This window comes from Bos javanicus, chromosome 15 (genome assembly GCF_032452875.1).
Source record: "Bos javanicus breed banteng chromosome 15, ARS-OSU_banteng_1.0, whole genome shotgun sequence".
Classification (NCBI taxonomy): Eukaryota; Metazoa; Chordata; class Mammalia; order Artiodactyla; family Bovidae; genus Bos; species Bos javanicus.
The window spans coordinates 491462-517203 of NC_083882.1; the positions used below are offsets into that span (position 1 = coordinate 491462).

The 25742-nt window shown below is 37.1% G+C and overlaps 1 protein-coding gene and 1 pseudogene across 1 annotated transcript; both read left to right on the forward strand.

Annotated features, from left to right (window-relative positions):
- The first annotated feature begins 9663 nt into the window (after positions 1-9663).
- On the forward strand, positions 9664-10844 carry LOC133261149 (olfactory receptor 4A15-like). Its single transcript, XM_061439691.1, is given in 1 exon segment — positions 9664-10844. A coding segment is annotated over 1 exon segment (1005 nt). The 5' UTR covers positions 9664-9820; the 3' UTR covers positions 10826-10844.
- Positions 10845-15153: 4309 nt separating this feature from the next.
- LOC133261583 (olfactory receptor 4C3D-like) lies at positions 15154-16245 on the forward strand (annotated as a pseudogene).
- The last annotated feature ends 9497 nt before the right edge of the window (positions 16246-25742 follow it).

Sequence of the window (25742 nt, forward strand, 5' to 3'; positions counted from 1 at the left end):
GCTGCGCCGGTGTAGGAGGGCCTAGAAGGGCTATTACATGTTCAAGGTCAGAAGGGGCAGCGGAGAGGAGATACCCCTCGACCAAGGTAAGGAGCATCGGCTGCACTTTGCTGGAGCAGCCATGAAGAGATACCCCACGTCCAAGGTAAGAGAAACCCAAGTAAAATGGTAGGTGTTGCAAGAAGACATCAGAGGGCAGACACACTGAAACCATACTTAGAGAAAACTAGTCAATCTAATCACACTAGGACCACAGCCTCGTCTAATTCAATGAAACTAAGCCATGCCCGTGGGGCCACGCAAGATGGGTGGGTCATGGTGGAGAGGTCTGACAGAATGTGGTCCACTGGAGAAGGGAATGGCAAACCACTTCACTATTCTTACCTTGAGAACCCCATGAACAGTATGAAAAGGCAAAATAATAGGATACTGAAAGAAGAACTCCCCAGGTCAGTAGGTGCCCAATAGGCTACTGGAGATCAGTGGAGAAATAACTCCAGAAAGAAGGAAGGGATGAAGCCAAAGCAAAAACAATACCCAGTTGTGGACGTGACTGGTGATAGAAGCAAGATCCGATGCTGTAAAGAGCAATATTGCATAGGAACCTGGAATGTCAGATCCACGAACCAAGGCAAATTGGAAGTGGTCACCAAGAGATGGCAAGAGTGAACATCAACATTCTAGGAATCAGCAAACTAAAATGGATTGGAATGGATGAATTTAACTGGGATGACCATTATATCTACTACTGCGGGCAGGAATCCCTCAGAAGAAATGGAGTAGCCATCATGGTCAACAAAAGATTTTGAAATACAGTACTTGGATGCAATCTCAAAAATGACAGAATGATCTCTGTTCATTTCCAAGGCATACCATTCAATATCACAGTAATCCAAGTCTATGCCCCAACCAGTAATGCTGAAGAAGATGAAGTTGAATGGTTCTATGAAGATCTACAAGACCTTTTAGAACTAACATGCAAAAAAAGATGTCCTTTTCATTATAGGGGACTGGAATGCAAAAGTAGGAAGTCAAGACACACCTGGAGTAACAGCCAAATTTGGCCTTAGAATACAGAATAGAGCAGGGTCTTCTGTCACATAAAATTTTCTTTCAGTCAATGGTTTGTCTTTTATTACTTAACAGTGTCTTATCATGAGCAAATATTTTTAATTTTGATGAAGTCCAATTATCAAAAAAAAAAAAAAAAAAGAATACAGACTAGAGCAGGGCAAAGACTAATAGAGTTTTGCCAAGAAAATGCACTGGTCATAGCTAACACCCTCTTCCAACAACACAAGAGAAGACTCTACATATGGACATCACCAGATGGTCAACACTGAAATCAGATTGATTATATGCTTTGCAGCCAAAGATGGAGAAGCTCTATACAGTCAGCAGAAACAAGACCAGGAGCTGACTGTGGCTAAGATCATGAACTACTTATTGCCAAATTCAGACTTCAGTTGAAGAAAGTAGGGAAAACCACTAGACCATTCAGGTATGACCTAAATCAAATCCTTTATGATTATACAGTGGAAGTGAGAAACAGATATAAGGGCCTAGATCTGATAGAGTGCCTGATGAACTATGGACTGAGGTTCGTGATACTGTACAGGAGACAGGGATCAAAACCATCCCCATGGAAAAGAAATGCAAAAAAGCAAAATGGCTGTCTGGGGAGGCTTTACAAATAGCTGTGAAAAGAAGAGAAGTGAAGAGCAAAGGAGAAAAGGAAAGATATAAGCATCTGAATGCAGAGCTCCACAGAATAGCAAGAAGAGATAAGAAAGCCTTCCTCAGCGATCATTGCAAAGAAATAGAGGAAAACAACAGAATGGGAAAGAATAGAGATCTCTTCAAGAAAATTAGAGATACCAGGGGAACATTTCAGGCAAAGATGGGCTCAATAAAGGACAGAAATTGTATGGACCTAACAGAAGCAGAAGATATTAGAAGAGCTGGCAAGAATACACAGCAGAACTGTACAAAAAAGATCGTCACGACCCAGATAATCATGATGGTGTGATCACTGACCTAGAGCCAGACATCCTGAAATGTGAAGTCAAGTGGGCCTTAGAGAGCATCACTATGAACAAAACTAATAGAGGTGATGAAATTCCAGTTGAACTATTTCAAATCCTGAAAGATGATGCTGTGAATGTGCTGCACTCAATATGCCAGCATATTTGGAAAACTCAGCAGTGGCCACAGGACTGGAAAAGGTCAGTTTTCATTCCAATCCCAAAGAGAGGCAATGCCAAAGAATGCTCAAACTACCACACATTTGCACTCATCTCACATGCTAATAAAATAATGCTCAAAATTCTCCAAGCCAGGCTTCAGCAATACGTCAACTACGAACTTCCAGTTTTCAAGCTGGTTTTAGAAAAGGCAGAGGAACCAGAGACCAAATTGCCAACATCTGGTGGATCATAGAAAAAGCAAGAGAGTTTCAGAAAAACATCTATTTCTGCTTTATTGACTATGCCAAAGCCTTTGACTGTGTGGATCACAATAAACTGTGGAAAATTCTGAAAGAGATGGGAATACCAGACCACCTGACCTGCCTTGAGAAATTTGTATGCAGGTCATGAAGCAACATTCAGAACTGGACATGGAACAACAGACTGGTTCCAAATAGGAAAAGGAGTACCTCAAGGCTGTATATTGTCACCCTGCTTATTTAACTTACATGCAGAGTACATCATGCGAAATGCTGGACTGGAAGAAGCACAAGCTGGAATCAAGATTGCTGGGAGAGATATCAATAACCTCAGATATGCAGATGACACCACCCTTATGGCAGAAAGAGAAGAGAAACTAAAAAGCCTCTTGATGAAAGTGAAAGAGAAGAGTAAAAAAGTTGGCTTAAAGCTCAACATTCATAAAACTAAGATCATGGCATCTGGTCCCATCACTTCATGGGAATTAGATGGGGAAACAGTGTCAGACTTTATTTATTTATTTATTTTGGTCTCCAAAATCACTGCAGATGGTGACTGCAGCCATGAAATTAAAAGACATTTACTCCTTGGAAGAAAAATTATGACCAATCTAGATAGCATATTGAAAAGCAGAGACATTACTTTGCCAACAAAAGTCTGTGTAGTCAAGGCTATGGTTTTTCCTGTGGTCATGTATGGTTGTGAGATTTGGACTGTGAAGAAGGCTGGGTGCCAAAGAATTGATGCTTTTGAACTATGGTGTTGGAGAAGACTCTTGAGAGTCCCCTGGTCTGCAAGGAGATCCAACCAGTCCATTCTGAAGGAGATCAGCCCTGGATTTCTTTGGAAGGAATGATGCTAAAGCTGAAACTCCAGTACTTTGGCCACCTCCTGTGCAGAGTTGACTCATTGGAAAGGACTCTGATACTGGGAGGTATTGGGGGCAGAAGGAGAAGGGGACCACAGAGGATGAGATGGCTGGATGGCATCTCTGACTCTATGGACGTGAGTTTGAGTGAACTCCAGGAGTTGGTGATGGACAGGGAGGCCTGGCATTCTGTGATTCATAGGGTCACAAAGAGTTGGACACTACTGAGCGACTGAACTAAACTGAACTGAAGATCTGTCTAGTCAAGGCTATGGTTTTTCCAGTGCTCATGTATGGATGTGAAAGTTGGACTGTGAAGAAAGCTGAACGCTGAAGAATTGATGCTTTTGAACTGTGGTGTTGGACAAGACCCTTGAGAGTCCCTTGGACTGCAAGGAGATCCATCCAGTCCATTCTAAAGGCGATTAGTCCTGAGTGTTCTTTGGAAGGACTGATGTTAAAGCTGAAACTCCAACATTCTGGCCACCTCATGTGAAGGGTTGACTCATTGGAAAAGACTCTGATGCTGGGAGGAATTGGGGGCAGAAGACAGGGATGACAGAGGATAAGATGACTTGATGGCACCACCGACACTATGGACATGAGTTTGGGTGAACTCCACGAGTTGGTGATGGACAGGGAGGCCTGGCATGCTGCAATTCATGGGGTCACAAAGAGTCGGATACGACTGAGCGACTGAACTGAACTGAACTGAATCATGTATTTTTCTTAAGGAGCTGTTTCATTTATCATTTGACTTTAAGTATTTTATGCCAAAAGTTCCAGGAATAATATAGTATGTGCATTACTCCATTTTACAAAATACTAATTGAATAAGTCCAATGATGATAATGTTTGCCAATATTTTGTATTAAGATTGTTTAAATTCAAACAGAAATAGAGTCTAAATTTAACATGACAAAATATAACAGGACATGCATATGGTTTGCACAATAATTTTTTATAATATTTCATATAATTTAGAAAATCAAACAATTATTTATTTTGCATCTTCATATATTGAAGATAATGATAGTAAAGATTTTGATAGCCTTTCCCTTCTCCAGGGGATCTTTCCAACTGAGGGATTGAACCCAGGTCTCCCACATTGCAGGCAGATTCTTTACCAGCTGAGCCACAAAGGAAACCCAAGAACACTGGCGTGGGTAGGCTATTCCTTCTCCAGCAGATCTTCCCAACCCAGGAATCAAACCAGGGTCTCCTGTATTGCAGGTTCTGAGCTCTGAGGGAAACCCAAAGATTATGATAGTTCTTTACAAATTGCTACCTTGTACATGGTATTTTTAATGTTCTTGTTTTGTGTAGATATTTAACTCCTTTTCATAATTTTTTTTTTTTTTTAGTTGTGGTAAAATATACGAGAACACTCTCCATCTAACAGAATTTTTTTCATCATCTCAAACTGAAACTCTATGCGTAAAAAAGTAATTCCCTGTCTCCTCATCCCTCTAGTCCCTGTTGTACTGTATACTTTCCATCTCATTGAATTTGACTATTCTAGGTACCTCATAAAGGGGAGCTCATAAAATATAAGTGTTTCTGTGTCTGGCTTATTGTGCTTAGCGTAATTTCTTCAAGATTCATCTGTTACTTTAATTTCTTCATCTGTTACTGTTAATTTCTTCAAGATTCATCTGATAGCATGTATCAGCATTTCCTTCCTATTTAAAGCTGTATGATTCCACTGTCTGTATATACCATAATTTGTTTGCACATTCACTAATTTATGGCCATTAGAGTTGTCATCACCTTTTGGCTATTGTGAAAAATGCTTCTATCAACACTGGTGTATAAATGTTAAAGTCTGTTTCCTATTCCTTTGTGTATAAACCCCAAATAATATTTTGATATGTAAATCAATAGCCTCTTATTATAAAAGGGAACTTAAAACTTCAAATGTAAAAACTTACATTCAGAGACCTTTAATTACTTGTTAGACTCATTAATTTGTACTTATACCTAGCTGGAGAGTGACTTTTAGTGTCTGTGGAAATACAATCCATGAATTGTGTTGTATACAAGGTATATTAAAGTCTTAGAGAAAATGTCAGCATCTATCTTCAGGGGTTAATGAACTGGATATTTTCTCATTTTTAGGGTCTTATGAATATTGTGAATGAAACAAGACACAGCATTATGCAGTCAGTTGACCTCATAATTTATGGAAAGAAGATCCCTCAAATTAAATTTAAATTCTTGATACATTTCAAAGAGGAGAGTGAGATATAGAGAAAAACATAAAAGAGAATTTCCACACAATCATCTGAGTAGTAAAACTGGAAATCTTCCAAAACTGCATATGATAATGACCCAGTCAATCTCTCCATCCCTCAGGGAAGCATCTTTGGATAGTTATATAAAAGAGTAGATTTTGAGAAAACTCAAGTAAAACTAATTATAGAGATGTGGCACTAAAGTTGAATGGGGAAACAAAAGAATAATAAAACATATTTTGAACTTATTTCACACCTATTATTTACTAGACAATTTTTGACAATTTTGAAGGTCTTCATTTACATTATTCTCTTTAAACCCTACTGTGTTAGATTCTATTATGTTTCATTACAGAGATTACGTTGAATGATTTACCCAGGTCACAAAGTTTGTAAGTACAGATTTTGAGGCTCAAATTCCAAACCAGAGTTTAGAACCTGCACTCTCAAAAAGTACACTGCAGACATTTAGGGTCACAATATTTATAAAACAAATTTTATATTTATAAAACAAAACAAAAGTTATATAATTATATATGTTAGGCAATATGACATCTCTGATAGTTTTATTGTGTGTGTGTGTGTATTTGTTTCCAAAGTCTATTCAACCATATTCAGGGTTTAGAAGTAACACTTTTGTTATAAAGAAACTGATTTGGAAAATGTGATATTTCTTTAAAATTTATCTCTTTTTAACCTAGTGAACTGGTTAGGTATTTCTTAGGACCTCAAAACTTTTGCTGCATCATTTTAATGGTCACTATAGCTCACATGGGAAGCAGGTTTTACTATGACAGAGACAGCGGCAGTGTTAGTCGCTCAGTTTCGCCCAACCCTTTGTGACCCTGTGGATGGCAGCCCACCAGGCTCCTCTGTCCATGGGATTTCCCAGGCAAGGATACTGGAGTGGGTTGCCATTCCCTTCTCCAGGGGATTTTCCTGACCCAGGGATCAAACCCAGGCCTCGTGCATTGCAGGCAGATACTGACTGAGCTACAAGGGAAGCCCAGGTTTTACTATATAGACAGTTAAAGAGAAACATATTTAGGCATGAATTGCAATCACATTTTTCAAAAGAATATGTACCAAAATTTTCAAAAACTGAAATTTCAGTCTATAATTTCTAATATGTTGCTGAATGAAAATGTTTTTCAGTATTTTACACTTTGCATATCCATGTAGATGTTTTGTTTTTCCTCCTATGTTGTTGAATTTGTCATTGTGTGCTGCTGCTGCTGCTAAGTCTCTTCAGTCATGTCCGACTCTGTGCGACCCCATAGACAGTAGCCCATCAGGCTCCCCCATCCCTGGGATTCTCCAGGCAAGAACACTGGAGTGGGTTGCCATTTCCTTCTCCAATGCATGAAAGTGAAAAGTGAAAGTGAAGTCGCTCAGTCGTGTCCGACTCTTAGCGACCCCATGGACTGCAGCCCACCAGGCTCCTCCGTCCATGGGATTTTTTAGGCAAGAGTACTGGAGTTGGTGTCATTGTGTATACCTACTTAATTTATCTTATTTCATTTATCATTGTGGGATAGTTATCATGGATATACATGTTCTGAGAATTCTTTAAAGATTTGTTCCAATTGATTATATTAAGAAGTTTGAAGAATATCCCAAGTGTTTGAAGTAGATATATTTATTTTAATAAAATATAATACCGATAAAGTATAGGATTTTGTATCTTGTCTTGTCAAATTAATGGTTTAAACCATTTAGAGCAATAAATGTGTTCATAAGAATATTTTAATAGTGAGCTATTTGTTGATCACTTAAAATTTACGAGGCACATTCAGATTCTGGAGAAACTGTTATTAAGACATGTTTATTGTCCCAACAAACTCAACAGATAAAAGCATAAAAACATAAATGTTTTAAATGCTCAGCAGGTCAAAGGGTTAAACTCTTTTACCGGAAGTTATCTCTTGAACACAGAACAACTTCTAAGAACCACGAGTATTTATTTTCCATTACAAATGAATATGTGGCTATGTCATTGTGAGTGGAGATATTTAACTATGTATGTATACAATGAACAGCCAGAACCTTGAAGATGGAACTCTGAGGCAACTGGTTTCTTCAATTCACATATGTTCAGAATTTTCTTTTCTTTATTTGATCTAGAAATATAAAGATTCTGAGAGGCAAATCCTGATGGTGATTCTGAGTTACCCTCCAATCCATCTCTAGCTGGACAGCTCAGGAAATCCTCCATTCCCTATTCATTCAGTACCCTCAACCCAAACTGTTGACTGATTTCAAAGCATATTTTATTTAATTTTTAGTCTTTGCTGTTTTTTTTTTAATTTTATTTTTAAACTTTACATAATTGTATTAGTTTTGCCAAATATCAAAATGAATCCATCACAGGTATACATGTGTTCCCCATCCTGAACCCTCCTCCCTCCTCCCTCCTCCCTCCTCCCTCCCCATACCATCCCTCTGGGTCATCCCTGTGCACTAGCCCCAAGCATCCAGTATCGTGCATTGAACCTGGACTGGCATCTCGTTTCATACATGCTGTTTTGTATCTACCTTTTCTCAGTCATCTCTTATTTTCTCTCTTCCTTCTTTCTCACTTTTATTTTCCCTCTGATATCTGAGCATAAATTGAATTGCCAAATGCATAAAGAAGAGAACAATCTTCCACCTTTCACAAATGACACTCTGTAAATTAGACACTGAGATGGAGCACATTTAAAATAATTTTGCCAAAATGAAGTTACCCACATTACATGTAAAACTGGCCATGGATCTATTTTCCTCAAGTGGGAAGGATTGTCCTGTTTTCCACATAGACTCAAAAAACCAAGAACTTACAATATGAGTTTAATTTATTGATTACTATAATAGTTAAATAACCTTCAATACACACTAATTACCCCTGGTTAATATAAAGATGATCTACCAGCCAAAGTGTTAGCATGTCATTTAGGATAAAGTCTTCAATGACAAAAATTCAGAAACTCACAGTATCTGGAAATATTGTCTTCTTTCCAAGAAAAGTATGAGTTTTCCTAAGATTCCTGAGCAAAATCAAATAATAGCTCTAGATTGTTGGCATGGAATTCTTTCTACTATACCAAGATTCTGCCTAAAATTTTTATTTTGGCATTCTGAATTGAGCTATGACTAGCAATAATCAAATCTAAACAGTTTCGTAAATCAAGAAACATGTCTATGTAGTACTTATTAACATAGATTTGTATTGTCTATTGTTTTCCTCCAATAACCTAGACTATAATAAATGTCTATTTAGTGTGTCTTTGGCAGGGCCGGGGCAGGGCGGGGAGAGCTTCCTAGGTGGCTGAGTGGTAAAATATCCACTTGCCAAGTCAAGAGAAATAGGAGACATGGGTTTGATTCCTGGGTCTGGAAGATCCCCTGGAGGAGGAAATGGCAACCACTCTAGTATTTTTGCCTGAGGAATCCCATGCACAGAGGAGTTTGGCATGCTACAGTCCATGGAGTCACAAAGAGTCAGACAGAACTAATGACTGAGCATGCATGTTATGTGTGTGTGTGTGTGTGTGTGTTTGTGTGTGTGTGTGTGTGTGTATTTACAAACAAAACATTGCTTTTGCTGTATTTTCTTGGATGGGAAGAAGTTCATACATTTATCTGTTCTCAGGTGCTTTCTTATGTGTTTTGAAATTCATTGTAATTAAGTGGAATCTTATCAACATTTATTGAGCACTTATGATGTCCCTGGTTCTTTCCCTGCAGAGGGCAGCTGACTGATTTTGGAGCTCATAGCATCTCAGAAAGGATGCTATTTAAGCATCAGTTTATGATTTTATGCCCCATGCCTAGGTATTACTTTATGTAAATATGTAAATAAAGCTATTAGGGATGCGATTGTTTTCATGGTATATTTCAGAATGCCAAAATTGCTCTCAAAAAAAATTAAAGAAAAGGAAAGAAACAATATATAAAGTTAAAAACATTTGGTGTTTGTGAGAGGTATTTAGAGAAAGCAACTTGCTTGTCATTTGGTACGTCACCTCACACCCACTCATATATACTTCCCAGTTAGAACACTGAAGTCTCACCACAATAGTTAAAGCAAGGAATTTGATAAAATGAATGAAGTACTTGTGGGAAAAGAGTCAAATTCTGATATTCTATAATTTCTATGTGTGAGATCTCATGGAGCCAACACTGTTTAGTAAGCATTATGTATTTGACACAAAGCTTGCAATCCTCTGAAAGTCATTACTGGCCATTTGTTTGCAGCCTCTGATACTGGATTCACAGCTTCAGAAGGACACATGGAAAATAGGAACAATGTGACAGAGCTTGTTCTCCTGGGGCTCACACAAAATCCTGAAATGCAAAAAGTTCTATTTGTCCTATTCTTACTCATCTACATTGCAACAATATTGGGCAATCTGCTTATCATGGTGACCATTGCAGCCAGCAGGTCACTTGGTTCCCCCATGTATTTTTTCCTGGCTTATTTATCATTTATAGATCCTGTCTATTCTACTATCATTGCTCCCAAAATAATCACTGACTTGCTTCATGAGAAAAAGACTATTTCCTTCCAGTATTGTATGACTTAAGTCTTTATAGATCATTTATTTGCTGGTGCCGAAGTCATTCTTCTGGTGGTGATGGCCTATGACCAATATGTAGCCATCTGCAAACCTCTTCATTATTTGATCATCATGAATCGGAGGGTATGTGTCCTCATGCTGCTGGTGGCCTGGACTGGAGGCTTTCTGCACTCACTGGTTCAATTGCTCTTTATTTATCATCTCCCTTTCTGTGGTCCCAATGTGATTGACAACTTTGTCTGTGACATGTACCCTTTACTGAAACTTGCTTGCACTGATACCCACCTCATTGAATGCTTTATGATAGCTAATGGAGGGGCAATTTGCACTGTTGTCTTCTTCATCCTCTTAGTGTCCTATGGGGTCATATTACACTCCCTGAAGACTCATGGTTTGGAAGGGAATCACAAAGCCTTCTACACCTGTGCATCCCATATGATGGTGGTCATTTTATTCTTTGTTCCCTGTATCTTCCTGTATGCCAGGCCTAATTCAACCTTACCCATTGACAAATCCATGACTGTGGTTTTAACTTTCATAACTCCCATGTTGAACCCTTGAATCTACAACCTGAGAAATGCAGAAATGAAAAATGCCATGAGGAAACTTTGGAGTAAAAATGTGACCTTAGTTGGAAGAGATTGTGTAGGACATGATATTCTTTTTTTTTTTTTAAGAGAATCAAAGAATATTTTCAATATCAGTGATTACAACTAAAAAATAATTTCCTTTGGGTTACTTAAACTACTTATTCCTGAAACCACTATATGAACTAATCCTTATCCTAGTGGAATAGTTTATAGATCTTAAACACCAAGAGAATTGCATAGCTTCAATCTCTTACAGATGTCATCATACTGTGTTAAGATTCTATAGTGGAATCTGATAAAAAATTAATTTAAAATTTCACAGAAATGATCATAGCTGCATTTTCAAATCTATGAAAAATGAAATTTGTTAACATATATTCTGATTGTGTCATATGGTTGATTTTGTATATTCTGAAAAAAATTTGAACTGAAGAATTAAATTGTTCAACCCCAGTCTCTGTATCTGGGTCACTTGGCCTCCTCCAATAATTGAAATACATATTTAAGTCATTCACATCACATAAGGCCCCAGAGTCTGCCTGCATTAAATTAAAATGTCTGGGTACATGTTTTTTAAGCACAATGAATGTTTAACATTCTGGAAACAGATTATTCTGATTTATATAATAAATACTAATCTGATTCTCTGTAAGCTGTATGTTCTTGACTTAAATGATTAATTAAAAGTTGTCTTGCTCTTGGCAATTGCTCTATATCGGACTTGGAGATCAGATACTATATTATAAGCATCCTATTTAAGGCTTTAGAATTACATGTTTCCTGTTAGAACCCAACTTACAGCATAGATACTAAGTGCTAAAATATGCCTTCATCCTTTTCTCAATTCTAATTGGATTCGTCTAGTGTACTTAGCAATATTAATGCCTCCACACTAATTAATTATTAATTAATGCCTCCACCTGACACACATTAAATAAAGTTTCCTTTATTTCCCGGTGGAAGAAATAAAAAAAGTACTTTAGATCTTTTAATCAGAAAGAAATCTAGGACACTAGCTTCAGGATAAGGAGATGTGGATTTTAATTCTCACTATACCATCATTTTATTCCATAACCTTTAAATTTCTAAAAGTAATTTACTTAGGTGATTTGGAAGCTGTTTCCAAGTTCTGTGATTCTTCCCATGCCAATAATTTGTTATAAATATTGTTATATTTGCTTGTACTTCTATTAGAAGTAAAATTATCTCATTCCCCCAAACTTTTCTTTTTCTGATAGATAACATAGAAATACCCTCCTGGTATAAAAGTATCTTAGGATTGGATTAAGACATGTTGTCTCTGGGTGACAAGATGAAATGATTGGATAGTATCACTGAAGCACTGGACATGAGTTAGAGCAACCTCTGGGAGATATTGAAGGATAGGGAAGCCTTGTGTGCTGGAGTTCACGGGGTTGCAAAGAGTGAGACATGACTTATTGGCTGAACAACAACAAGACATACAAATTCTGCTCTTGAGTGCTTTGTTGTTTTGAGAATATGTTCTTGCACCTATCCAAGTACACAAAGCTGTCAAGAGAACACTTTGACAGGTACCTGGTTTTTGTGAAATTAGTCCCTGAGTCTATCAAAGGTCAAAGCACACCTCAACTAGTTTCTGATCAACAGTGATATAATCCATATATAATCCCTCCTGTTTTCATTCTGTTTTACCTTTCAAGTTTGAGAATCTGTGTTGCTGTCTTTTCAGGATTTTCAACTGTTCTGTCTTTGGATTTGTATTCTGGGAACAGACTTTCCTGGTATAGATCCAAGAAACTCCTTTTTGAAAAATTTTTTCATGGACATGAATGGTAGATCAATTAAAAAATAAAATATCATAATGAAAAATAAAAAAATAGTTACCCAATTAACTGTTTACATATGTAATATTAAATATTCAGACTCCATATTTAAGCTCATTTACTATCAAATATCTAAGTTCATATATGGTCAACTGTTTTTTTTTTTTTTCCTCTCATCATGTTTTGTTCTCATGTAGACATCAGGATGAAGTTCACAAAGATGTACGCTGTAAAAGTTCTTCTCTGATGTTCAGTTACCTTACTTGAGATAATCGGTTTGTTGGCAAGACCTGGTAATGGTGGTGAAATATCCCTTGGGTTTAATTAGCCACAGGTAAGTAACTTCATAGACTTTGCTCCCAAACAGGATATGTGGTAACACTTTTAAGGCTCAAGAGAAAGGCCTTCTCCACAGGTACTGTTTATATCTAAAAAAAAAAAAAAAAAAAAAAACCACTTACTGTATCTGAATTAGTTGATGCTTTTAATATTGAAATTTACTTCTTTCTTGGTGCACTAACAGCTGCCTGGGGCCCTGGCTGTAGACCTACATGTCAGACAAGTTCATGGGTGAGATTTCCCAGCCTGTCCCCTGGCCAGGACATCATATAGTCATAGAGTATCAGGTTTAAATGGATTTTACAAATCATATAATCACCTCTCACCCCCACCAGTCTAAGATTTAAATCTCTTTTAAGCATGTCAAGCATCAAGAAAAATAGGTTCAACTACAGTGCTATCAATTTAGAAGTAAAAATATTTCAGACTTTTTCTTACTGATATTTAACACCTCTGTTAAAACTATACATTATTCAAAAATATGCAATATATTTTAGTTATCCCCTTCCCCAATGTTGAGCATTCTGTGTGGTTTCTAAATTTTCCACAGCTTTTAATAACTGTGTTGAACATATTTGAACATTTAATTTTTCTGTTTTAAAAATATTTTCCATTAGGTTATTTCTAGAAAGAGTATTTTGGAGTCAAAGAAAAAAAAGACAAAATAATTTCTATTTTTTCACAGTTATGTCCAAGTAACTTTTATTAGTTATGTTTAATTCTTACTTTCTATTCACTATACTTTTTATGATCTGCTGAGAAACTTCACCTCAGAGTATAAGGAAATGTAATGAAGCTGCTGTACTTTGTTTTCACATATGTATAGAGTTTTCGTCTTGGAAAAAGGAATACTTTTTAAAATTATGTTTATGTTTTCTCTTTTCTTTGGAAAATTTTTGTCTCACCTGTCCTTATCATATTAGTAATACAGTATCCTGTAACCAAGAATGATTGATGATGGATGCTATGGGAAGATGGGAGAAGAAGGCAGGGGAATGCCTGTAGCAGAAACATAATGGAGTGGGAGGGTGACTTGTATCAAGGATGGATGCCTTGCTGCTGTTTGGTGATAAAATTTCAGGGAAATGGTTACAAAGACATTTAACAGGCACACTTTTTATGACTCAATGTGAATACATACACATTACTATACATAGTCATATCCAATAAATATTTGTTGAATGAATGAACTTGTAATATTAATGATTGCTTACATGAACAGATTTTATATGTGTTTGGGTATATATACATAGTACTTTATCTCATCCAGCAGAGTCTTTCTATTTTTCACATCAATCTCTCTTTTTAAAACTTTGAAAATAATGATTTTCTTTGCTTGATAGATCTTATTTTATTGCACACCTATGTCACAGTTTTTTATACGCCTACTGAAGATGTAAATTTACTGAATGTAACCATGTTAAATTGTATGTGGAACAGGATTTTGAAGAATTAAAAATATTAATTAATAACTATTGTAATTATCCTGAAAGTAAAATGACCCAGTAATATACTCTTTCCTAGAGGCAATTAATATTTTTATACTTACCCCATAAAGTGTGTCAGAAATTATTAAAGTGGAATGCAGCTTCCTTTCAAAGGTTTATTTATGTTTTTCATAAAAAGTAATGATAATCAGAGCTGGAGGACAAGAACACTTGAATTCCTCTGGGTTTATAATCTGGGGAAGAAGGCATACTCTTACCCATGAACGACAACTTGGAAAGCACTTACTCATCATCTAACAGGTTTCAGACACTGCAGACATCCTGCCAGGCACTGTGGTAGGCACAGTTACTAAACACACTTGAATAGCATATGCGCTCTGGTAGGTTAAAACGGACAGTGTGTTGCCAAGGACTTATATCCATTTCCTTAAACTGCCTTCTTGGGATAGATTTATTGATGTGTCTTTCCTTTCACAGTTAGATCTAAGAATTCAAATGTAAATTCTCATGGAAAAGAGAATAGCTCTAACCCCTGTGGGACACCTCTCAGCTTTCTAGATACATCTGAGAATTACTATTTGTAAGCTCACATACACAAAGGAGGGCTTGAAATCAAGGAACACCGAAATGACATGGCAGAGTTGCAAGCAGCTGAAATCAGGAGGAGAATCCAGGTCTCATGTAGGGAGCCCAGTGTTTTCTCAGTAAATTACACATCATGTGTTTCCCTCCCAATATTTTACAGGTGATAGGTGCTGGGTGTCTGAAGGGATGGAACACATCATGAAAAAAATAAGAATGATTTGAAACAATTACTGGGGCAAAACTGCCAAGGACTTGAGCCACAGCTATAGTGACTGTTCTGTTTTGTTCTAAGAAATTCAGACCACAAATCTTTCATGATTAACAGGTGCCACTTTTTATTCCTTTGTAGGAAATTCAGGCCCCAAGAAGGTATTACTTCCCAAATGGATGTTGTTATACCTCCAAACAATGTGACTGAATTTGTTCTCTTGGGACTCACACAGAATCCACTCTTGCAGAAAATACTCTTCATTGTGTTTTTGTTCATTTTCCTATTCACTGTTCTGGCCAACTTGCTCATTGTCATTACCATCTCCCTCAGCCCCACACTTTCTGCTCCCATGTACTTCTTTCTCACTTACTTGGCCTTCATAGATGCCTCCTACACATCCGTCACCACCCCTAAATTGATCACTGACCTACTGTACGAGAGGAGAACCATATCCTTGGGAGGCTGCCTGACTCAGCTCTTTGTGGAGCACTTCCTGGGAGGATCAGAGATCATACTCCTCATCGTCATGGCCTATGACCGCTACATGGCCATCTGCAAGCCTCTGCACTACTCAACCATCATGCGACAGGGGCTCTGCCAGCTCCTGCTGGTGGTGGCCTGGATCGGGGGGATTATGCATGCCACTGTGCAGATTATTTTCATGGTCAACTTGACCTTCTGTGGTCCCAACATCTTCGATCACTTCATGTGTGACCTCTTTCCACTGTTAAAGCTTGCCTGCAGTGACACCTACAAGCTCGGTATAGTGGTGGCAGCAAACAGTGGAGCCATGTGCTTGCTCATTTTTTTCATGCTCCTCATCTCGTACACAGTCATCCTGAGCTCCCTGAAATCCCATGGCTCTGAAGGACAGCGCAAGGCCCTCTCTACATGTGGTTCCCACTTTACAGTAGTGGTGTTCTTTTTTGTCCCTTGTATATTCACCTACATGCGTCCTGTGGCCACCTATCCTGTGGACAAGTGGGTGGCTGTGTTCTTTGCAATCCTCACTCCCATGTTAAATCCTATCATCTATACAGTGAGAAACACAGAGGTAAAAAATGCCATGATGAATTTGACGAAGAGGAGAATAATGTAGCCTGTTCATGAAGCCAATAGTATGATGATTTGTCTATGTAGAGGATTATATCTATTGTAAAATACGAAAAAAACCCAATAAATTTTGCAGATCATTGACATTAAAAAAGGCCCAGAAACTAAAATTTGTTGAATGCTTAATGGATAGGTACTTTGCTAGGTGCTTTTTATAACTTTTAATGTACTCTGCTAAGGTTTTAACATTAATGTGCATAGATTTAGGATGTGCAATAGAAAAAACACCTATGAATCCCTAGTGAGATGATTATAGAGTATGTATTTCTACTGTACTAAATTCTTTATACAAATGTTGCTTGGATGAAATTGGCTTTTCCCTAGGGCCTGTGTTGATTTCAGATCTTCTTTTATTTTTATTTAACCTGTGGTGAAGCAAATAGATCCTATAAATTCTTAGATATATAGGGAAGGGATATTTGTGGAGTGAAAGAATCACTGCTGAATTTTTTTGGCACCATGAATTTATCAAAAGCAAAAAGAGAAACACTCACTAAAGGAGGAAGGAATGGTTCTCAACTTATCTTTAATTCTTTTTGTAGCATAAAAATAAACCAGAAATTTAAAAATTATTCTTAATTTAGTCTTATTTTCTTAAATATCCTACCACTTACAGTTTTTATTGAATTGTTTTTTTTTTCTTCTTACCAAGACTTGAGGAGTCTTTTGAATAAAGAAGAGTAAACATTCTTTAATCACACGCAGCAACAAGAAGAAAACATATCTAAGAGTTTTAGCTACAGCATTTGAATCCAGGTGTTCCAAAACTCAGTTCTACTTTCTTCAAATAAAACATGGTTGTCTTTGATATACTTCAGTTCAGTTCAGTTCAGCCACTCAGTCGTGTCTGACTCTTTGCGACCCCATGGACTGCAGCACATCAGGCTTTCCTGTCCATCACCAACTCCTGATACATTTATGTCTATAGATAAGAAATGTATCTGTAATGTTAGTGATTCACTTTCTCCTTTAAGAAGATAATCGAATTTGCTATAGCCTTGTCACATGTGGGGCAATATAATAATACCTATGCTTGGAACTATTTCCACTAACTGAAAGAAATTAGAAGATAAATTTTGCTCTTATGAACAAAAACATTACTGTACTAATGTTGGCCTTTTACAAAAGCAAAATTTTACAGAAGTTTTCATAACACAAACTTTAGGAAAGCAGTGATACCTGTTATGCTCCTCTAGACACATGGAGAATATCAGATCATTCTACATTATTACCTAACACTTTATAAGTCAAAGGTTCTCTGACTATAACACTCCAACTTGCACTATTTCAGAAATATTCTCTCAAACTCAGTAGTCATCTCTAGCCATTTTTTCACCATAATTTGGCCATATCATTATGCCAGTCACCCCACCTATTCTGTGGGGTGACTGTTTACTAGCTTATGCATGGTACCTCAGATTCATAAGAAACAGAAGCTTTTCCCACAATGTCTAGGCCTGGAAGATAATATCATCAGCACTTAATCTATTAAAGATGATCAATTTTGCAGTTGATAGTGAGAAGCACTGCAATAGAATTTACACTAAATAATATACGATTCATTTTGCCTTATGACTATTAGATAGGAGTTGAGAGTAATTCAGGGGTAAGAATGGAAAAAGTATTAAGTAGATGGCATTTCTACTAAAAGATGAAATGAATTATTTGAAGAGGAAAATAAGACTGAAGGGGCTATACCAAGGGCTCAGTGTCAAAAGCAAACCTGAAAAGTGTAAGAAAAGAAGAAAGAAATGTAAGGCAGTCTCACCTCAGTGTATGGAATTTTGCTGGTTTGTAAATAATTCTAGGGAATTTAAAATATTTCTTTGAACTCATCATCAAAAATCTCATGAGGACAATGCCATTTGATTATGTCTGATTCTTTAAGAAACATATAAAGAAATATGTCTCTCCTAAAATCAATGAGATAAATAATGTTTGGATCTGTTGTTAAGAATATTTTCATTTAATCTGGACTGTTAATTTAGTGAAAATATTAGGCATTAAATGAGGAAGGTGAGCTCATTGTTGAAGGCCAACTATGAGGCATACATTTTGACAGGGACTTCCCTGCTGGCTCAGAGAGTAAAGCGTCTGCCTACAATGTGGGAGACCCGGGTTAGATCCCTGGGTTGGGAAGATTCCCTTGAGAAGGAAATGGCAACCCACTCCAGTGCTCTTGCCTGGAAAATCCCATGGAGAATCCTGGTAGGCTACAGTCCATGGGGTCTCAAAGAGTCGGACATGACTGAGTGACTTCACTTTCACTTTTACATACTTTAACTCTCTTAATGAAGAAACATATATTATTATAGAGGTTGATATTTCATTTTATACAAAAAGAAAATGTGACAATGAAATTAAACAATATCAAACCTTTGAAACTCTGCTTTCTCTACTCTTTCCACTTCACAAGATTTTTTCTAGCTTGATGTGAAAATATAAAAATACAGATCTGATCATTGGCCAAGTTGTGAAGATTGTCATTGAAGTATTCAAGCTTTATTTTGGGATCGGGGGAGGGATGGGGCATTTTCTTCCTCTCATTTCTGCATTGATCTTCATTTCCCAGGCTACTTGTACCTTCTTGATTCCTCTTGTCTTAGAGAAAAACCAACTGATGATCTCATTTGTGCAGATATGTTACCCATTATGCACATCGTGAAAAGTGAAGTCTAATGGACTTAAGAAATAAAAATCAAATAGTTGAGTTTCAAAAAAGAGTGGCACTTAGATGAAAGACATAGTTGGACAAAAAATAAGCAGCTCAGTCTTCGAGGAAACTGATACTTTGAGCATGAAGGTAGCACCTTGAGCAACTATATAGATACTGTTTCCTCAGGGCTTTTCATATTGTTATCCCATAGTGTTAACAAATACTACTGGAAAAATGTCTCCATGGGCAATTCAGCTTAGGAAATTTTGACATATTTAATTTGTTCAAATAATACTGTCTAGTGCCTACAGTATGTGAGAGAGTTATAGGAAATGGGTATACAACTTTTACAAATAAGAGTTGTGTTTGTGTGAAAGTTAATTACCAGTGGGGAGTAGATGTATAATAAATAAATAAATGAAAAAATATAATTTTGTTAGCAATGGGTCTGATGAAAATCATTTTATAAGAGGGTGTTACAGGAGATAAGAATTGGATAGAGATTTTTGTAGTTTTTAAAGTCCAGCTAGAATTGTAGTTAGGGCCAAGTTTAAATAATCACATTATTCTTCTCACCCTTTTAAAAAATAAGTAGGTTGCTCTAATACATACACTTGAAATGAAGAAAATATCTCTCTGAAGCATGTAGAAATGTTTTCTTGGAGGATGAAAATGCCAAAGTTTTTATATATAAAGCACAGATATACATAAAACAGACAAGTGGGCAGTATATTTGTCGTTATAATATTTTAAGAGGAGTGATTAAGGAAACAATGTTTAAAATGTGCCTTTAGAGAGCACTATTCTCCAGTACTTTGGCCACCTCTTGGGAAGAGTTGACTCATTGGAAAAGACTCTGATGCTGGGAGGGATTGGGGACGGGAGGAGAAGGGGACGACAGAGGATGAGATGGCTGGATGCATCACTGACTTGATAGATGTGAGTTTGAGTGAACTCCGGGAGTTGGTGATGGACAGGGAGACCTGGCATGCTGCAATTCATGGGGTTGAAAGAGTCGGACACGACTGAGCGACTGAAATGAACTGATTGATAAGAGAAAGAAGATTAAGGAATACAGCCCTAGCTTATATCTGAAGGGTTAGGCAAGATAACTACTCATGGAGCAACTAGGAAACGCCATCCAAGCGCAGAGGTTGGCCGATCATCTGTACAGATCATATTCAGTAAAACTGAGAGGTTCTTTCTTCTCAGGAGGCTTCCCAGAGTACGTTGTCAACTACATTAACAAACCAGTTGTAGTCTGTGAAGTATATTATATATATAAGATATAGCTATTTTTAACTATTGAAAATAAGGAAGGCTATAACCCCAAATATTTCTAAATTCAAAGGATGTTGACTGAGAATACTGTTACGGAGTGAGAGTTTAGTCCTTATTTTTTCTGGCTTAGAAATATTTTAGAATCCATTATAATGGCAACTCTCCTGAAGTTAGATGTGATATAATTTTAACAACAGTCTTGAAAGTTGTAGAGAACATCAGGTTAGGTGATACAAGATTTCAGTCCTGATACTACCTAGGTGGCCAAAAATAAGTCCTATTGACTTTTCTTCATCTGTATTATCAGACAGGCAAATTATTGTGCGGCCATTCTTCTACTGAAGAAAAGAGTTTAGTTGTTCAAAAATTACTGAATGGTTAATATTGTGATATGGTTTTGTGTTTGTGAAATATCAGCTTGGCCTGGCTCCAGTAAACTTCTGCCTCTGGGAAAAGCAGATCATTGCAGGGGGGGATGGTAATTGACTTGTATGGTGATTAGTGCCTCAGTCAGCAGAGACACAGCTTCAAAGGGGTGCAGTTGAAATGATGCAAATCTGCACCTGAAAATGGCAGTTTGCCCTCTTTCAGCCCAGGTTCTGTTACCCAAAGGAGAACATCTCAATAATGATGTGTCTGCTAAGGTGTGTATTAAAAACTGTTTGCAAATTAAACTCAAGTATAGCTAAATGGTAGGCAGTTCCATGAACAATTCTATAAACAGCTTAGCTGGCTGCCTTATTTGGCAACCTTTCCTATTTGGATGAAGTCTGAATTACTTTGCCACATGCAAGTAGTTTCTTTTTTTTTTTTCCTTTTTTTATTTTTATTTTTTTTAATTTAATTTTATTTTTTAACTTTACAATATTGTATTGGTTTTGCCATATATCAAAATGAATCCGCCACAGGTATACATGTGTTCCCCATCCTGAACCCTCCTCCCTCCTCCCTCCCCATACCATCCCTCTGGGTCCTCGCAGTGCACCAGCCCCAAGCATCCAGTATAGTGCATCGAACCTGGACTGGTGACTCATTTCATATATGATATTATACATGTTTCAATGCCATTCTCCCAAATCATCCCACCCTCTCCCTCTCACACAGGGTCCAAAAGACTGTTCTATACATCGGTGTCTCTTTTGCTGTCTTGTATACAAGGTTATTGTTACCATCTTTCTAAATTCCATATATGTGCATTAGTATACTGTATTGGTGTTTTTCTTTCTGGCTTACTTCACTCTGTATAATAGGCTCCAGTTGCATCCACCTCATTAGAACTGACTCAAATGCATTCTTTTTAATGGCTGAGTAATACTCCATTGTGTATATGTACCACAGCTTTCTTTATCCATTCATCTGCTGATGGACATCTAGGTTGCTTCCATGTCCTGGCTATTATAAACAGTGCTGAGATGAACATTGGGGTACATGTGTCTCTTTCAATTCTGGTTTCCTCAGTGTGTATGCCCAGCAGTGGGATTGCTGGATCATAAGGCAGTTCTATTTCCAGTTTTTTAAGGAATCTCCACACTGTTTTCCATAGTGGCTGTACTAGTTTGCATTCCCACCAACAGTGTAAGAGGGTTCCCTTTTCTCCACACCCTCTCCAGCATTTATTACTTGTAGACTTTTGGATCACAGCCATTCTGACTGGCGTGAACTGGTACCTCATAGTGGTTTTGATTTGCATTTCTCTGATAATGATTGATATTGAGCATCTTTTCATGTGTTTGTTAGCCATCTGTATGTCCTTTTTTTATTTTTTATTTCTAAATTTATTTTATTTTTAAACTTTACATAATTGTATTAGTTTGCCAAATATCTAAATGAATCCACCACAGGTATACATGTGTTCCCCATCCTGAACCCTCCTCCCTCCTCCCTCCCCATACCATCCCTCTGGGTCGTCCCAGTGCACTAGCCCCAAGCATCCAGTATCATGCATCGAACCTGGACTGGCAACTCGTTTCTTACATGATATTTTACATGTTTCAATGCCATTCTCCCAAATCTTCCCACCCTCTCCGTCTCCCACAGAGTCCATAAGACTGTTCTATACATCAGTGTCTCTTTTGCTGTCTTGTACACCGGGTTATTGTTACCATCTTTCTAAATTCCATATATATGGTTAGTATACTGTATTTATGTTTTTCCTTCTGGCTTACTTCACTCTGTATAATAGGCTCCAGTTGCATCCACCTCATCAGAACTGATTCAAATGTATTCTTTTTAATGGCTGAGTAATACTCCATTGTGTATATGTACCACAGCTTTCTTTATCCATTCATCTGCTGATGGACATCTAGGTTGCTTCCATGTCCTGGCTATTATAAACAGTGCTGTGATGAACATTGGGGTACATGTGTCTCTTTCCCTTCTGGTTTCCTCAGTGTGTATGCCCAGCAGTGGGATTGCTGGATCATAAGGCAGTTCTGTTTCCAGTTTTTTAAGGAATCTTCACACTGTTCTCCATAGTGGCTGTACTAGTTTGCATTCCCACCAACAGTGTAAGAGGGTTCCCTTTTCTCCACACCCTCTCCAGCATTTATTATTTGTAGGCTTTTGGATCGCAGCCATTCTGACTGGTGTGAAATGGTACCTCATAGTGGTTTTGATTTGCATTTCTCTGATAATGAGTGATGTTGAGCATCTTTTCATGTGTTTGTTAGCCATCTGTATGTCTTCTTTGGAGAAATGTCTATTTAGTTCTTTGCCCCATTTTTTGATTGGGTCGTTTATTTTTCTGGAGTTGAGCTGTAGGAGTTGCTTGTATATTTTTGAGATTAGTTGTTTGTCGGTTGCTTCATTTGCTATTATTTTCTCCCATTCTGAAGGCTGTCTTTTCACTTTGCTAATAGTTTCCTTTGATGTGCAGAAGCTTTTAAGGTTAATTAGGTCCCATTTGTTTATTTTTGCTTTTATTTCCAATATTCTGGGAGGTGGGTCATAGAGGATCCTGCTGTGATGTATGTCGGAGAGAGTTTTTCCTATGTTCTCCTCTAGGAGTTTTATAGTTTCTGGTCTTACGTTGAGATCTTTATTCCATTTTGAGTTTATTTTTGTGTATGGCGTTAGAAAGTGGTCCAGTTTCATTCTTTTACAAGTGGTTGACCAGATTTCCCAGCACCACTTGTTAAAGAGATTGTCTTTAATCCATTGTATATTCTTGCCTCCTTTGTCAAAGATAAGGTGTCCATATGTGCGTGGATTTGTCTCTGGGCTTTCTATTTTATTCCATTGATCTACATTTCTGTCTTTGTGCCAGTACCATACTGTCTTGATAACTGTGGCTTTGTAGTAGAGCCTGAAGTCAGGTAGGTCGATTCCTCCAGTTCCATTCTTCTTTCTCAAGATCGCTTTGGCTATTCGAGGTTTTTTGTATTTCCATACAAATTGTGAAATTATTTGTTCTAGCTCTGTGAAGAATACTGTTGGTAGCTTGATAGGGATTGCATTGAATCTACAGATTGCTTTGGGTAGTATACTCATTTTCACTATATTGATTCTTCCAATCCATTAACATGGTATATTTCTCCATCTATTAATGTCCTCTTTGATTTCTTTCACCAGTGTTTTATAGTTTTCTATAAAACTAAAGTTTTCTTTAGTTTCTTTAGGTAGATATATTCCTAAGTATTTTATTCTTTCCATTGCAATGGTGAATGGAATTGTTTCCTTAATTTCTCTTTCTGTTTTCTCATTATTAGTGTATAGGAATGCAAGGGATTTCTGTGTGTTGATTTTATATCCTGCAACTTTACTATAGTCATTGATTAGTTCTAGTAATTTTCTGGTGGAGTCTTTAGGGTTTTCTATGTAGAGGATCATGTCATCTGCAAATAGTGAGAGTTTTACTTCTTCTTTTCCAATTTGGATTCCTTTTATTTCTTTTTCTTCTCTGATTGCTGTGGCCAAAACTTCCAAAACTATGTTGAATAGTAATGGTGAAAGTGGCACCCTTGTCTTGTTCCTGACTTTAGAGGAAATGCTTTCAATTTTTCACCATTGAGGATAATGTTTGCTGTGGGTTTGTCATATATAGCTTTTATTATGTTGAGGTATGTTCCTTCTATTCCTGCTTTCTGGGGAGGTTTTATCATAAATGGGTGTTGAATTTTGTCAAAGGCTTTCTCTGCAACTATTGAGATAATCATAAGGTTTTTATTTTTCAATTTGTTAATGTGGTGTATTACATTGATTGATTTGTGGATATTGAAGAATCCTTGCATCCCTGGGATAAAGCCCACTTGATCATGGTGTATGATCTTTTTAATGTGTTGTTGGATTCTGATTGCTAGAATTTTGTTAAGGATTTTTGCATCTATGTTCATCAGTGATATTGGCCTGTAGTTTTCTTTTTTTGTGGGATCTTTGTCAGGTTTTGGTATTAGGGTGATGGTGGCCTCATAGAATGAGTTTGGAAGTTTACCTTCCTCTGCAATTTTCTGGAAGAGTTTGAGCAGGATAGGTGTTAGCTCTTCTCTAAATTTTTGGTAGAATTCAGCTGTGAAGCCGTCTGGACCTGGGCTTTTGTTTGCTGGAAGATTTTTGATTACAGTTTCAATTTCTGTGCTTGTGATGGGTCTGTTAAGATTTTCGATTTCTTCCTGGTCCAGTTTTGGAAAGTTGTACTTTTCTAAGAATTTTTCCATTTCTTCCACGTTGTCCATTTTATTGGCATGTAATTGTTGATAGTAGTCTCTTATGATCCTTTGTATTTCTGTGTTGTCTGTTGTGATCTCTCCATTTTCGTTTCTAATTTTGTTGATTTGATTTTTCTCCCTTTGTTTCTTGATGAGTCTGGCTAATGGTTTGTCAATTTTATTTATCCTTTCAAAGAACCAGCTTTTGGTTTTGTTGATTTTTGCTATGGTCTCTTTTGTTTCTTTTTGCATTTATTTCTGCTCTAATTTTTAAGATTTCTTTCCTTCTACTAACCCTGGGGTTCTTCATTTCTTCCTTTTCTAGTTGCTTTAGGTGCAGAGTTAGGTTATTTATTTGACTTTTTTCTTGTTTCTTGAGGTGTGCCTGTATTGCTATGAACTTTCCCCTTAGGACTGCTTTTACCGTGTCCCACAGGTTTTGGGTTGTTGTGTTTTCATTTTCATTCGTTTCTATGCAAATTTTGATTTCTTTTTTGATTTCTTCTGTGATTTGTTGGTTATTCAGCAGCGTGTTGTTCAGCCTCCATATGTTGGAATTTTTAATAGTTTTTCTCCTGTAATTGAGATCTAATCTTACTGCATTGTGGTCAGAAAAAATGCTTGGAATGATTTCTATTTTTTTGAATTTACCAAGGCTAGCTTTATGGCCCAGGATGTGATCTATCCTGGAGAAGGTTCCATGTGTGCTTGAGAAAAAGGTGAAATTCATTGTTTTGGGATGAAATGTCCTATAGATATCAATTAGGTCTAACTGGTCTATTGTATCATTTAAAGTTTGTGTTTCCTTGTTAATTTTCTGTTTAGTTGATCTATCCATAGGTGTGAGTGGGGTATTAAAGTCTCCCACTATTATTGTGTTATTGTTAATTTCTCCTTTCATACTTGAGTCCCCAACAGGATAAACCCAAGGAGAAACACCCCAAGACACATATTAATCAAATT